Genomic DNA, 14,441 nt, shown 5'->3' with positions numbered 1-14,441 from the left:
TTTTAGAAAAGTAGAATAAATCTTGTTCCAAACCTGTACAAGTTTGTTAAAAGTATATTTTGAAGAATGCTGGTGATCAAACAGTTGAAGTCAATGGGAACTAACAACTGTTTCGTTTTTGAAAATGTCCTCTGTTGTGTTCAACTTAAGTTAAGAAACTTGTACAGGTTTGGAATGAGGGAAATTAGTAAATGATGAAAATTTTCATTTTGGGGTGAACTACTCCTTTAAATAGGGGATGTTTACAAGGCAGAGATCTGAAATGCACAATTTTTAAGCAAGAGGATATAGTTTTTATTGAATAAAACTGAACAAAATTCCACAAATCTATAAAATAATAAAGCTCTAAAGAAAAGGCATGGCTAGTAAAACTTGTAACAGTTGTGTTTAAATGTAATACTTCAACAGATTTATACAACAATAACTATTTAACCCAGAGAGTGTACTCATGTGTTACAGCTTAACAATACATAAATGTCACCAACACAGTAGCAGAAAATATTGATAATATATTCTTATAAAAACAAACAGTATTTTATGTTGTAAGGAAAAAGGTCCATAATTTACAAAATGCAATTTGTCAATATGTATGTTAACATGCTATCCACTGCCTCTCTAAAGTTTGGGAGCAGTAAGACTTGTAATGTATTTTAAAGTAGTGTCGTATGCTCATCAAAGATGCATTTATTTGATCAAAATACAGTAGAAAACAGTTATATTGCAAAATGTTATTATAATATAAAATAATGGTATTTATTTTAAGGAGAGACTGCAGGTAAAAATGCAGTTTGAGATTTTGTGCTTTTTGGTTGTTTATAGTGTTTTTCCAAACAAGTGGAAAGAAAACATCTAAAAGACATTGTGTTTCTTTTATAGCACCTTATCTTTTTGTGTCGACAGATTTCAATCACAGTACATATTTTTAAAGGCGTTTTCTCAAAATTGAGTTCAGTAGCACTTACGCACACTAAACTTCACATTTCAATTCCTGTCTCTATCATGAAGGTTTTTACAGAGGGATTTGTTCATATATAATTTGCTTGATTATACGCATTGTATTCCCCCCCAAAAATTTAAAAAATGTATTGTTTTCTTTCTGTTCTGTTTTTTTTTTTTTTTATTATGGAGTGACAAAATGAGATCCCTCTGTAAAAACATTTGACTATCTAAAAAAAAAAAAAAAATTTAAACTGACTTCATCCAGTGTTTAGATTTTTGTACTAGAAATGTATGCAAATTTAACATATATTTCATTAAATAATGCCAGATTTGCATGTTTAAACCTGACAATTTAGAAAAAGATGTTTGCAATTATCAATGTAATCAATCAAGTGGGTAAGTAAGGTGATAACTGTTAGTTATTTTTTTTCCCTATTCACCTGCAGTGTCTGGCCTTATACTTATTATTTATTCCTGTGATGCAAAGCTGAATTTTCATCAACTGTTACTCCAGTCTTAACGGTCACATTATTCTTCGGAAAACATTCTAATATGCTGATTTATTATCAATGCTGGAAACAGTTGTGCTGACAAATATTTTTTGGAACTTGTGATTCTTTTTTCGGGATTTTTTGTTAAGTTAAAAAGTTGTTTATTAACAAATACAAATCTTTTCTAACAATGTAAATCTATGCTATCACTTTTTAATAATTTAACATCCTTGGTGAATAAAAGTATCAATTCCTTTAAAAAAAAAGAAAGATTAAACACTTACTGACCCAAACTTTTAAACAGTACTGCATATTGTTAGAAAACCTTTCTATTTTAAATAAATGCTGTTAAATAAATAACCATTTATTAGCATTTATACCAACATTGATAATAAATCAGCATATTGGAATGATTCCTAAAGAATCATGTGACACTGAAGACTAAAGTAACAGCTGATAAAAATTCAGCTTAGCATCACAGCAATAAATTACATTTTAAAGTATATCAAAATATACTTTAATATTAATATTAGTATTTTTTCTGTTTTTGTCTTGATGAACATGAGAAACATCTTTAAAAACCATTAAAAATCTTACTGATCCCAAACTTTTGAGCTGCAGTGTACAACATAGTTTTAATGAAAAGAGACGATGATCCAAACGACGCTTACACGTTCCAAGTTCTTGATCTGTAGCTTAGTTTTGAAACAATGGCCTTAAAAATGGAGAAAGGTGTCATCAAATCAGTGTTGAAATTTTCCTAGTAATTTATATAGCATATTATTCTTATAAGGAAAAGAAATGCAATACTGACACTAGCCTTTAACTGAGCAGATGCCTCAGATAAATTGTCTAAGTGCATAATTGTTAAATAAATTTCAGCTTAATACCAGGGGCCTCATTTATAAAGACTTGCGTAGAAACCATCACAAATGATCGTGGAATTGTGTGCAGCTGAATGTTCCGCCGTCGAAACGCCCCTGCTTAATTAATTAACATATAAAATGAGCTCATTCCTAAAGCAAAAACTCTGTGACAATGGCAAGTAAAAAGGAGCGCAAGAAATCAAATTATAGTGAAGCTGAACTATCTGCAATACCAGGCATTACCACAAGGAAACGGTCGTACGCCAAGCTGGAATCTGACGTGGAGATAAGTACTTTTCCACGTCAAAGACGGTTTTTATAAATCTGTACTTTGACGTGGATTTGATCGTACGAACACTCTAAGATCAAATCAGTGCGTAAGAAAGTTTTATAAATGAGGCCCCAGGTGTTTAAAGAGAGTCCACTTACGGTCTTAAAGGCTTTACAGAAGAGCCCCCCGCATTCAGATGAATTTTCACCCTCTTTCTGCAGTCTTTATCGTGTGAGCACTGCTGACCTGTTTTGCATCTGAAGCTTTATAACAAAAAAACAGAGATATCCTAATATCTGTTTTATGGGAGCATCTTAAAGAACACAATAAGGTGCCCAAGACCTACAGTCTATATGAACTAAAAACATGTCTTATGATAGTTATTCAATATCTTTTGCTTTAGTATGTAATTGAAAAATGTACGTGAATGTATAAAGAAATATTGCATAAAAATATATACAGTGGGTATGGAAAGTATTCAGACCCCCTTTAATGTTTCACTCTTTTCACTCTCGTTATATTGCAGCCATTTGCTGAAATCATTTAATTTCATTTTTTTCCTCTTTAATGTACATACAGCACCCCATATTGACAGAAAAACACAGAATTGTTGACATTTTTGCAGATTTATTAAAAAAGAAAAACTGAAATATCACATATGGTCCTAAGTATTCAGACCTTTTGCTCAGTATTTAGTAGAAGCACCCTTTTGATCTAATACAGCCATGAGTCTTTTTGGGAAAGATGCAACAAGTTTTTCACACCTGGATTCGGGGATCCTCTGCCATTCCTCCTTGCAGATCCTCTCCAGTTCTGTCAGGTCGGATGGTAAATGTTGGTGGACAGCCATTTTTAGGTCTCTCCAGAGATGCTCAATTGGGTTTAAGTCAGGGCTCTGGCTGGGCCATTCAAAAACAGTCACGGAGTTGTTGTGAAGCCACTCCTTCGTTCTTTTAGCTGTGTGCTTAGGGTCATTGTCTTGTTGGAAGGTAAACCGTCGGCCCAGTCTGAGGTCCTGAGCACTCTGGAGAAGGTTTTCGTCCAGGATATCCCTGTACTTGGCCGCATTCATCTTTCCCTCGATTGCAACCAGTCGTCTTGTCCCTGCAGCTGAAAAACACCCCCACAGCATGATGCTGCCACCACCATGCTTCACTGTTGGGACTGTATTGGACAGGTGATGAGCAGTGCCTGGTTTTCTCCACACATACTGTTTAGAATTAAGGCCAAAAAGTTCTATCTTGGTCTCATCAGACCAGAGAATCTTATTTCTCACCATCTTGGAGTCCTTCAGGTGTTTTTAGCAAACTCCATGCGGGCTTTCATGTGTCTTGCACTGAGGAGAGGTTTCCGTCGGGCCACTCTGCCATAAAGCCCCGACTGGTGGAGGGCTGCAGTGATGGTTGACTTTCTACAGATTTCTCCCATCTCCCGACTGCATCTCTGGAGCTCAGCCACAGTGATCTTTGGGTTCTTCTTTACCTCTCTCACCAAGGCTCTTCTCCCCCGATAGCTCAGTTTGGCCGGATAGCCAGCTCTAGGAAGGGTTCTGGTCGTCCCAAATGTCTTCCATTTAAGGATTATGGAGGCCACTGTGCTCTTAGGAACCTTAAGTGCAGTAGAAATTTTTAGTAACCTTGGCCAGATCTCAGCCTTGCCACAATTCAGTCTCTGAGCTCTTCAGGCAGTTCCTTTGACCTCATGATTCTCATTTGCTCTGACATGCACTGTGAGCTGTAAGGACTTATATAGACAGGTGTGTGGCTTTCCTAATCAAGTCCAATCAGTATAATCAAACACAGCTGGACTCAAATGAAGGTGTAGAACCATCTCAAGGATGATCAGAAGAAATGGACAGCACCTGAGTCAAATATATGAGTGTCACAGCAAAGGGTCTGTATACTTAGGACCATGTGATATTTCAGTTTTTCTTTTTTAATAAATCTGCAAAAATGTCTGTTTTTCTGTCAATATGGGGTGCTGTGTGTACATTAATGAGGGAAAAAATGAACTTAAAGGATTTCAGCAAATGGCTGCAATATAACAAAGCGTGAAACATTTAAGGGGGTCTGAATACTTTCCGTACCCACTGTATAATCATAATTAACTAGAAACAAACTAATTCTTCCAAACTAGGAACAAATGTGTGAAATCCAAAATATGAGCTATTTATAAAGCAGTACAAACCCGTCAAATGTCATTGCAAAGTCTGGTCTTGTCTGTGACTTCTGCAAAACCCTGATTGCCTCCTCCAATATCCATCCACCGTCTATCCTACAGTATGCAAATATCCACACATCCATACAGTCAGCGTTTACAGTATATTCTTTGTCATGTCTTATACATTACAGGCTTGGTGAAATGCCATTTTGTTCAACTGTTTAATTGTACAAAAAACAAAATATACCAAAACTGCTATCACAGTTTCTGGATGAGGAATCCATGTGCTTTTTACAAGTCATTTGTTTAGGAAAAGTCATTTAACCCTCTTTGTTACCTTAGTCCGAGATTTTAGTATCAGATTGTTATCACAGGCAATCTTCTTACAGCACATAAAAATTAGAACATTTACTTTTTTAATATCCTTATTTTTACCTGTTGTCAAAAATCATTGTCAAAAGTTATAGTATTAAATTTAGACAAAAATTAGTGCATAAAGGACAAAAGGCACAGGTGATTGTGAAGGGATCATCTCTAACCTGAGTTCAGTTAGACTTGGGCAGTTCTTGCTAAGGGAGACAATCTGAATAGCCAAACTCTCAGTCAGACTGTCCACACACAGTTCCATCTTCTTCAATCCAGACAAACAAGAGATGTAAAACATTAGCACTTCTTTGCTCCCTGTTTGAAGAGCTCGGATAAGGTTTGTCCAGTCAACGCTAATTAGACTGGACTGTAGAAAAGTGAGTCTGAATGATGACAAACATTTATTTACAGGCTCTATGTCGATCCTAAAAACAAATTAAAGATAGAGTTAGCACCAAATGTATGAATGACTAAAGTTTTTTTTTTGCATCATTAAAAGTGTTCAATAAAATCCAAGGTACAGCAAAAAGTAAAAGTAAAATGTAGTACTATATATCATGCTGCTGTAAAGTATGTTAACCCCAGTGAAATCATATATATTTTCTATAATATATGACACAAAAGGTTTATAGTTATAGTCCATATATTTATTTATGATAAATCAAATGTTAAGTCACAAACCTTTATCTACTATTGCTGAAGGTTTATTCCCTGTATGACAGATTTTAGACAGTATACTAGTATAATCATGATTAACTAAGCAGCTTGATTGGGTTAATAAAAACGTTAAGTATGAACACAAGAAATGTTTTGCTTTTTGTTTTGTTTTTTACCTGGACAGTTCTTCACTGATTGACATATTAAGCTTTCCGACAGAACAAGTTTTGTCATCTGGACGATACGATTCAATCTCAACACTGAAAATAACAAAATAGATAGAAAAGTTATAAAATTAAAAAATGAAAGGACGTGCATTTGAGCCTTTTACTTTTAGTCAGTTATATTAAAGACTTCACCTCTGTGTTTGTCCTCTCATGTCAGTGACAGCATGAATCAGATCAACAAGCTCAGAATCTTTATATGAGTCTGATGTCAACCTTCAAAATGAAATCAAAGACAACAATTATAAATTGTAAATATTATGGATAACTTTAAAATATTTTAAAATTGAAAGTAAACTTTTTTTTTTAGAAATCATTCGCTAACAAAGACATTCTTTTTTTCAATTAGGCTGTTTCTTGTCACTCTAAATTTGATTGTACCTTGTGCAATTACAATAAAGTGTCTTACTCTTACTAATTTCCTTTTGTCAACCTCAAAATATCTGAATAGCCTATTAAGCCTCACAATGTATTTACACATTTTTATAGTAAAGCTATGAATGTTACACCTGAAAAAAAAAAAACGTAAAGTAGTTTGTAGAGATGTTTCCGTAGTATTTTTCAAATGCTGTTTCATGGTGACTTTAAACAAATGTATGCTATATAATAAGTCAACTAAATGGAGTCAGCTAAACAAAGGCAAATTAAAAATTAAATAAAAAAGGTTGTCCTTTACCAGTGTTTTGTTCTGATAAGTTAAACCTAGCAAAAGTCGGCATCCAGGTGGGTTAGAGATTATTATGTACCTCAACTGCTTACTTTATTCATTCTCTAATTTTTTTTTTTTTTAAATACTCACATTAAAGTCTCAAACTTGTGGAGTACAGGAAGAATCATAGATAGGTTTTCAAATGTTATCTGTGCGAAGTGGAGCATCAGTTTTTTCATGCACTGACAGCACTGACAACAGTAGAGCAGGGCCCAGCAGTCTGTTCTTCTTATAGGCTTATAAAGAACAGAAATGTCTGCCTTTCCATTTAAAACTTCTTTTACAAAGCTTTCTTCATGGAGCTCATAGAGACAGTGAAGATTGAGGACACAACTACCCATTTGAAAAAGCAATTCTTTCAGATAAGTCTGAGTGTTTAGATGAACAAACACACCATATTTCCTCCTAAGAGTGCCTCTAACATCCTCATTCAAAAGGCCAGAAATAAACTGCATTACAGCTACACTGCGTGAGTTCCAAACGTAGAAATCAGAACGTAGTTTTGCGAGTTTGCCCTTAAATGCCTTGCTATCGAGAGAGATGTAATACAGAGCGGTAAAGAACTCCTGAAAGCTGAGATGCATGAAACTGAACATTATCTCCTGATTGATTCTTCTCTTAAACAGGAACTTGCACAGGAATGGATTGCCAGCAGGGTCTGAAACAGTTTCATAAACAGTTTTCTTATCAAACAGGACTTGTTCTTCCAGTATCCCTCTCTCTGCCAGCTGACCCAGACTCCTCAGCAGGTTCGGGACAGACTGACTCAAACCCTGGCAGTGATGCTCCAGTAGAGTGGACACAAAGTCAACATAGATAGAGGTGGTGGTTCCCAGTCCACTCAATACATCCGCACCAGCACTGAATCTCTCTCGCATAACCGTGCAGATGATCCAGCAGATGACAGGGATGGAGCAGGTGGTGAAGAGGGTTTCATTTGCTCTCACACATTCATATGCTTTTCTGAAGAGCTCCTCATTCTGAAAAAACTTCTGGAAGTACTCCTCCACCCCCTTCTTAGTAAAGCCCATAATCTCTGTGAAACGCTGAGGTCCTTTGAGCAGGTTACCCAGTGTGTCTGTAGCTGTAGATCTGGTGGTGACCAGCAGGAAGGACTCTGGCAGGATGTGACCCTTCATCAGGGCACAAAGAGTGACCACAGGTGGGGCTTTTCGAAGTGGATCAGTTTGTGCAGACTTGTCATAAATGTTCTGTGTGAGTCTCAATTCATCAAATCCATCGATGATGAAAAGTACTTTCTCTGGTGCCTGCTGTAGTATCTGTGAGATCTGATCTGATGTTAAACTGCAGTTGTAGCTCAAGATCTCCACCAAACTCTTTCTGCCAGAAATGCGATTTATTTCTTTGCACTTTAAGTGGAACACAATATCAAACCGCTCTTTATAGAGGTCACACGATGCCCAGTCCATTACAATTTTCTGCACAGTGAATGATTTCCCATTCCCTGAATTTCCCTGCAGTATAACAGCACTAGGACTGATCCCATGGTGATCAACGTTGAACAGAGTGTTCAGATGGTCAGACTCAAGACTGCTCCTGGAGTTGAGGACCTGCTGAAAGCTTTCTCCGCTGAAGCGGATCTCTTCTTCTCTCTCTTTTTGATCTCTATGTCTCTGAAGGATCAGAGGTTGTGTGAAGCGCTCAGACAGCAGCACTTGTTCACCAGGCAGAGAGTTATACTCTGTCACATACTGATACTCACTACAAATCAGCTTCTTATATTTGAGAATTACTGATCTCATTGCTGCAGAAATAAAGTTGTCATTATTCAAATCTTATAAAACAAATTCTGACTTTTAATACAATAAAAAAAATCAGAGCAGACTATAAATAGCTGGTAAATTAAAAGGTGGAAGGTATTTCAAAACATTACTATTAAATTCAACAGTCACCTGAGGTTTGTGTTTTTTCACATGATGTGCGATTCCCACTGAAACCTGCAGAACATTACACATATTTATAGAACAGATTTTTAGTAGCTAAATATACAGTTGCAATCAAAATTATTCAACCCCCCAGAGAATGCAGTACTTTACAAATAATTTTTGGTCTTTCTGAAGATCCAGGACTATATTGCATCTACAACAGTTTTCTGGCATATTAAAAGTGGTAATGTCAATATGTAATGTAATGTTTTTGAGTTATAGGATTTTTTAATAACACAGCTATGTCAGAATTATTCAACCCCTATTCAACATTGCTGTTTTAATACAGTTATTTTTATGGTCAGGAACAAAATTGTCTTAAGCCTTTACAAACTTATTAAAAATGGAATTAGCTTGGGGTGTTACACATAGTATACTCTTAGCCCATGCATGTGCTGATAGGGAGTAGCAAATATGGTAAAGTCAACAGAGAGCTCACACAAAATCAACAGAGAAGAAATAGTTTGCTATTAGAAAGTCTAAAACTACAAGAAGATTTCTAAGACATTACAAGTTCCTAGAGACACAGCTGGCAGCCGTATTCCTTAGATTAAAGTGTGTTGAACCAGAAAACCTTTGAGGCTGTTGAACAAAAAAGCACAATATCATAAAATGTTTGATCAGTTCAACTGAGAAAAACTTGCAATGTACAGCCAAAGACTTGCAAGATGACCCAACGAAAGGAGGAAAAATATTTCAATACTGTGAATAAGATAAAAACTAGACAAGTGTAGTCTTCATGTTGAGGAATCTCGCTGAATACCACTCTTGACCAAGAAGAACAAAAAGGCTGCCTTGAACATGCTAAAATTCATTTGGATAGACCTGTGGAGTTCTGGAAGAATGTTTTATGGAGTGATGTGACCAAACTGGAACTTTTTGGATGTATGGATCAGAGGTACATCTGGTGCAAAAAAGACAAAGCTTATAAGCAGAAGAACACCATCTCCATCATCAAACATGGAGGTGGGCCAGTCCTGTTATAGGGTTGTTTTACTGTAGCAGGAAGTGGAATTGCTGTAAAAAATTACAGCAATATTTTACAGCAGCGGGTTGTATTTCTTATATTAGACCTTTTTCACAGAAACCGGAAATACGCAATCGCAGGGTATGCAGACTTCCTGTGTAATGTCAACACAGCAGAAAGCCGGGTAATTTAAAATTAAAATTGAGAGAGTCTACACAACTTCCCTCACTGGTTTGCCAAAGATAACTTTTGCCGACCTGATAAGAGTCGTGGAGGAAAACTCCATCACAAAGAGGAACAAATTGGATAAAGGATATAAATTTTTCCACAAAGAGTTTATCCGAGACGTTCTAAAACGCTTAACGTGGCTTAACGCAAGTAAAAAACGACCAGGAAACCCCACATTTCTGTCAAACCTTATTTGGAACAAACACAAACTAAAACCGCTCACATGCCTTCTCATTGGTTGCAGGTAAATTAATAATATCGAGATAACGTAACTCCCACAACTCATCTCATTGGTGGCAAAGTAATGACGTTGAAAACATTATGGAGTTAAAGGGATAGTTCACCTAAAAATGAAAATTTGATGTTTATCTGCTTACCCCCAATGCATCCAAGATATAGGTGACTTTGTTTCCTCAGAAAAACACAAACGAAGATTTTTAACGAAAACCGGTGCAGTCTGCCAGCCTTATCATTGATGTGGATGGGCACCAGACCTTTAAAAGTAGACAAAAACATGCACAGACAAATCCAAATTACACCCCGCGGCTCGTGATAATACATTGATGTCCTAAGACACGAAACGATCGGTTTTTGTGAGAAACTGAACAGTATTTATATCATTTTTTACCTTTGATACACAGCCACGTCCATCTGTCATGTGCATCAGTCACGTCACATTAGCACGCGCTCTGGCGTAGAATACGCAAACGTCGTAAGGGGAAATCAGTGAAAAGTCCCGGATGAGTTTGCGCAAACTAACGTAATCTTTTAGCTTTAAATCGGTTTAAACAATCAGGATACGCGCAAGTAATTACCATTTTGAATAGCCGCTACACACACAATCTCTGTGCACTGTGTAAACAATGAGTGTCGTATTCATGCGACAGATCGCTTCCGGCGTTTGCGTATTCTACGCCAGAGCGCGTGCACATGTGACGTGACTGATGCCAAACTCGTGCTCATGACAGATGGACGTGGCTGTGTATCAAAGGTAAAAAATGATATAAATACTGTTCAGTTTCTCACAAAAAACAATCGTTTCGTGTCTTAGGACATCAATGTATCATCACGAGCCGCGGGGTGTAATTTGGATTTGTCTGTGCATGTTTTTGTTTACTTTTAAAGGTCTGGTGCCCATCCAGGTCAATGATAAGGCTGGCAGACTGCACCGGTTTTCGGTTTTTAAATCTGTTAATCAACCTCAGTCCTGATCAAAACTACCAAATCTTTTGAAAAAATTCAGGATTTTGACTCTTTAATTGCCGAGTTCCTAAATGATGTCACTGATTTGGAAAAAAAAACCCACACAAAATGACTTATTTTGAAAATAAAAAAGGTAATTGTGGCTTGGATTTTTTTTAACCTTTTTAACAGTCTTGGACATGTGAAAGATTAGTAAGAAGATTGGCTTTCATGCATTGTTAGTTTTGGCGCAGCATTAGATTTTCATTTTTTCTCCCTCATTTATTGTTTGTGGCCATTTTTGCCCCATTGACTTCCATTATAATCACATTTTTTTTATTGCAAAGCCATGACACCATATAACGCTGAATATTTGATTGTTTGTGGTTTTCCCTTTTGGGAAGGAGTAAAATTAGTAAATTTTACTGTTTATTATCAGTTGGCCCCATTAACCCTTTAGATAGGCCTTTGCAAAAAAAAGCTTAGTTTTACATGTTAATGATGAATATTGACTTATCGTGCGTACCGTTGTGGTTCACGCTGTAGCAGGACCCGCTGCATTTGGGGTAAGAAATAAGTAATTATATATTGTACAAGGGGCCAAATTAATAAAAAAGACCCAAGTGGTACTGTGTGTTCGTTCACACTAATCTTTGTGGCAGGTTTTGATGGCAGCTCGTACCTGTCAAGCAAAGATTTCACTCACGATCTTGCTCGTGGCGTCTCAAAGCTCCGCCTTCACTATGCTTGATTGACACTCCTCATTTGCATTAGATTTATCATTTGCGATGTCCATTTCAGCATTTGATTTATCATTTGCGGTCTCAGTTTAGACGTTTGATTTATCATTTGAAGATTTGATTTGTCTTTTGCGGTTTCCGTTTGAGTATTTTATTTATTATTTGAGCAATTGATTTATAATTTGAGCATTTGATTTATCATTTGAGGATTTGATTTGTCTTTTGCGGTTTCCGTTTGAGTATTTTATTTATCATTTGCGATGTCCGTATGAGCATTTGATTTGCCATTTGCAATGTTGGTTTGAGAATTTGATTTATCATTTGTCATGTCGGTATGAGCATTTGATTTATGATTTGAGCACTGAATTATAGATTTACTTATGACAGGTTTATACTGGGTTAATAATGAAAATTAAATATAAAATACAAAAGATTTTTAATTAGATTTTTGATACAGTTTATGCTTCCCCAAATGAGAAAATGTAATCGCTTTTAAACATTTGATTTCTCATTTGAGAAGCCATTTTAAGAGTTTGATTTATTATTTGATCATTTGAGCAGTTGTTTTGAGAGTTTGATTTATTATTTGTTCTTTTTAGGCATTTGAATTTTCAATTTAATTTTGTTAGGAATAAACTTCCATACATCCAGTGTAGAAATGGCATTAGGATGTGGCAGGCCGTTTTCTTCTGCAAGTTTCAGCTCAAACTCGTCTTAACCAAACGCCCCCCCAAAAACACCTCAGCGCCCCCCTTTCAAAATTATTGCTTTCAGCGCCCCCCGATGCTCTCCTACCGCCCCCGTTGAGAAACACTGGGTTAAAGTAAGCAGTGAGATGTACTAGGACCTTTGATAACTTTCTTATTCGCTTATTGTTTTAATGTAACGTTAATGCTTTTTGCTAACTTTGATTTGAAGAATGAGTTAATCCAGTCCATTGTCCTGTCTGGCCTGTTCGCAGCATATTAATTTACATATTCTGGACTAATGTTACCAAGAGGAGACAGACGGAGCTTTGGAGTTCATTCAGAGATAATAGTTGCATTCTAACAATCTGAGTACCTGCATTTTACATGTAGATATGATAGAATATGTTTCTCAACTAAAGAAGAGAGAGTTTTTTTTAGGGAGAATAATTCAGATGTACAAAAGCTAAAACTAATGTGAATTACATATTGTCTGCTTCCTGACTGTTTTGTAGATATTTATCCTGAGAGAGAAACAAAGAAGTTGAAAGGCAAAGACCCATCTAAAACGACAGGACACAGAAGAAACCAGTTAAAGTGAGCCCAAGTTACCAGTCTTCTTTGCAATGCGAAGGATTTTCAGTGGAATTACTGACATGTAAGTACACATACACCAACATCTTTTTCCTTTTATTATGTTCTTTTATCCTTTATCTACACTAGCGTTCAAAAGTTTGTGATCAGTAGGTTTTATGTTTTGAAATAAGTATCTTCTGCTCATCAAGGCTGCATTTATTTGATCAAAAATACAGAAAAAAACTATAATGTTTTGAAATATTATTAAAATGTTTTATCCATTTTAATCTACTTAAAAATGTAATTTATTTCTGAATTTTCAGCATCAATGTCACATGATCCTTTAGAAATTATTGTATATGCTGATTTATTATCAATGTTAGAAGCAATTGTGCTGTTTAATATTTTTAATAACCTGTGATACTTTTTTCAGGATTCTTTCATGGATTTTTTTTACTTATATCCAAGTAAAAATTGATTGAAATTGATTGTAAAGATTTATATTTTTAGATAAAATGTATCTTTTAAATAACTGCTGTTCTTTGACACTTATTCATAAAAGAATCCTGAAAAAGTATCACAGGCTCCAAAACATACACTGACAACATTGACAATAACATTGACAATAAATCAGCATATTGATAATAAATGAGAATGATCTCTGAATGACCATGTAACACTGGTGTAATGATACTGAACATTCAGCTTTGCATCTCAGAAATAAATTATATTGAAAGTATAGTAAAATATAAAACTTGTAAAAATTGTAATAATTTTTCACAATTTTAGTGTTTTACTGTTTAATATCATACTGATCTAACTGTAACAATCATCAGTCTCTCTGCCTTTGACTGTATCTGTCATCCCTCTGTCTTTGTCTGACTGAATCATTGTTTTGTAAAATATCTAATGTATTGCCCTTTTTGTTCTTTTCTATATTTTTTAGCCACTCTTTGCATCCTGGGATGGAACAGCATCTGGAGCTGAACTGTTTTTTGATCAGAAGTTTTGTTGGACTCACTTGAGGGCTTGTTGTTTGGCCATGTTGGACTGTTCGTGAAGTTGTGAAAATTCATCACTGTCTTTGTGGTATTTCGAACCATTTAATTATGACCATGTTGGTTAACTTGATGTTGGTTAAACTTTGGCTAAATATTGGTTAACCTTAAAATTTAGCAGGGTATTATGTTTCAAGTAAATATTTTCATGCCCAATTTATTTTGGAATTTAGAATAATACTAAATACACTGTTCTATGACATTTGTTTCATGCAAATTTGAGAGTTATTAAATAAGAGAGTTGTTAAATAAAATTGGACCTGTTTATCAAGATTAAGATGTGTCAAATTATTATTATTTTTGTTTTTATTAAATAATAGGTGCACTGAGTTTCATACTATACAACACTTTATGCAGTTAAATATTGTTTAAAGC

At 35.4% G+C, this 14,441-nt stretch overlaps 1 protein-coding gene and 1 long non-coding RNA gene across 3 annotated transcripts; both read right to left on the bottom strand.

The window, feature by feature from the left end:
• Positions 1 to 2,129: 2,129 nt before the first annotated feature.
• LOC141343069 (uncharacterized) lies at positions 2,130 to 5,560 on the bottom strand. 2 transcript variants are annotated; one of them, XR_012356712.1, is made up of 4 exons: positions 5,267 to 5,560; positions 4,755 to 4,841; positions 2,726 to 2,830; positions 2,130 to 2,145 (listed from the first exon to the last, which is right to left on the bottom strand). It is a non-coding gene; the product is annotated as an uncharacterized lncRNA (long non-coding RNA). The 2 variants fall into 2 exon arrangements; XR_012356711.1 differs by lacking the exon at positions 2,130 to 2,145 and having other exon boundaries at positions 2,710 to 2,830.
• A 1,209-nt stretch (positions 5,561 to 6,769) lies between these two features.
• Positions 6,770 to 8,636, bottom strand: LOC141342419 (NACHT, LRR and PYD domains-containing protein 1 homolog). The gene is made up of 2 exons (XM_073846863.1): positions 8,597 to 8,636; positions 6,770 to 8,448 (listed from the first exon to the last, which is right to left on the bottom strand). Exon 2 carries the CDS (start codon positions 8,444 to 8,446, stop codon positions 6,770 to 6,772), a length of 1,677 nt encoding a protein of 558 aa, XP_073702964.1. The 5' UTR covers positions 8,447 to 8,448; positions 8,597 to 8,636.
• Between the last annotated feature and the right edge of the window lie 5,805 nt (positions 8,637 to 14,441).

This window comes from Garra rufa, chromosome 9 (genome assembly GCF_049309525.1).
Source record: "Garra rufa chromosome 9, GarRuf1.0, whole genome shotgun sequence".
NCBI classification, from domain to species: Eukaryota; Metazoa; Chordata; class Actinopteri; order Cypriniformes; family Cyprinidae; genus Garra; species Garra rufa.
This window is presented reverse-complemented; position numbering and strand designations above follow the sequence as displayed.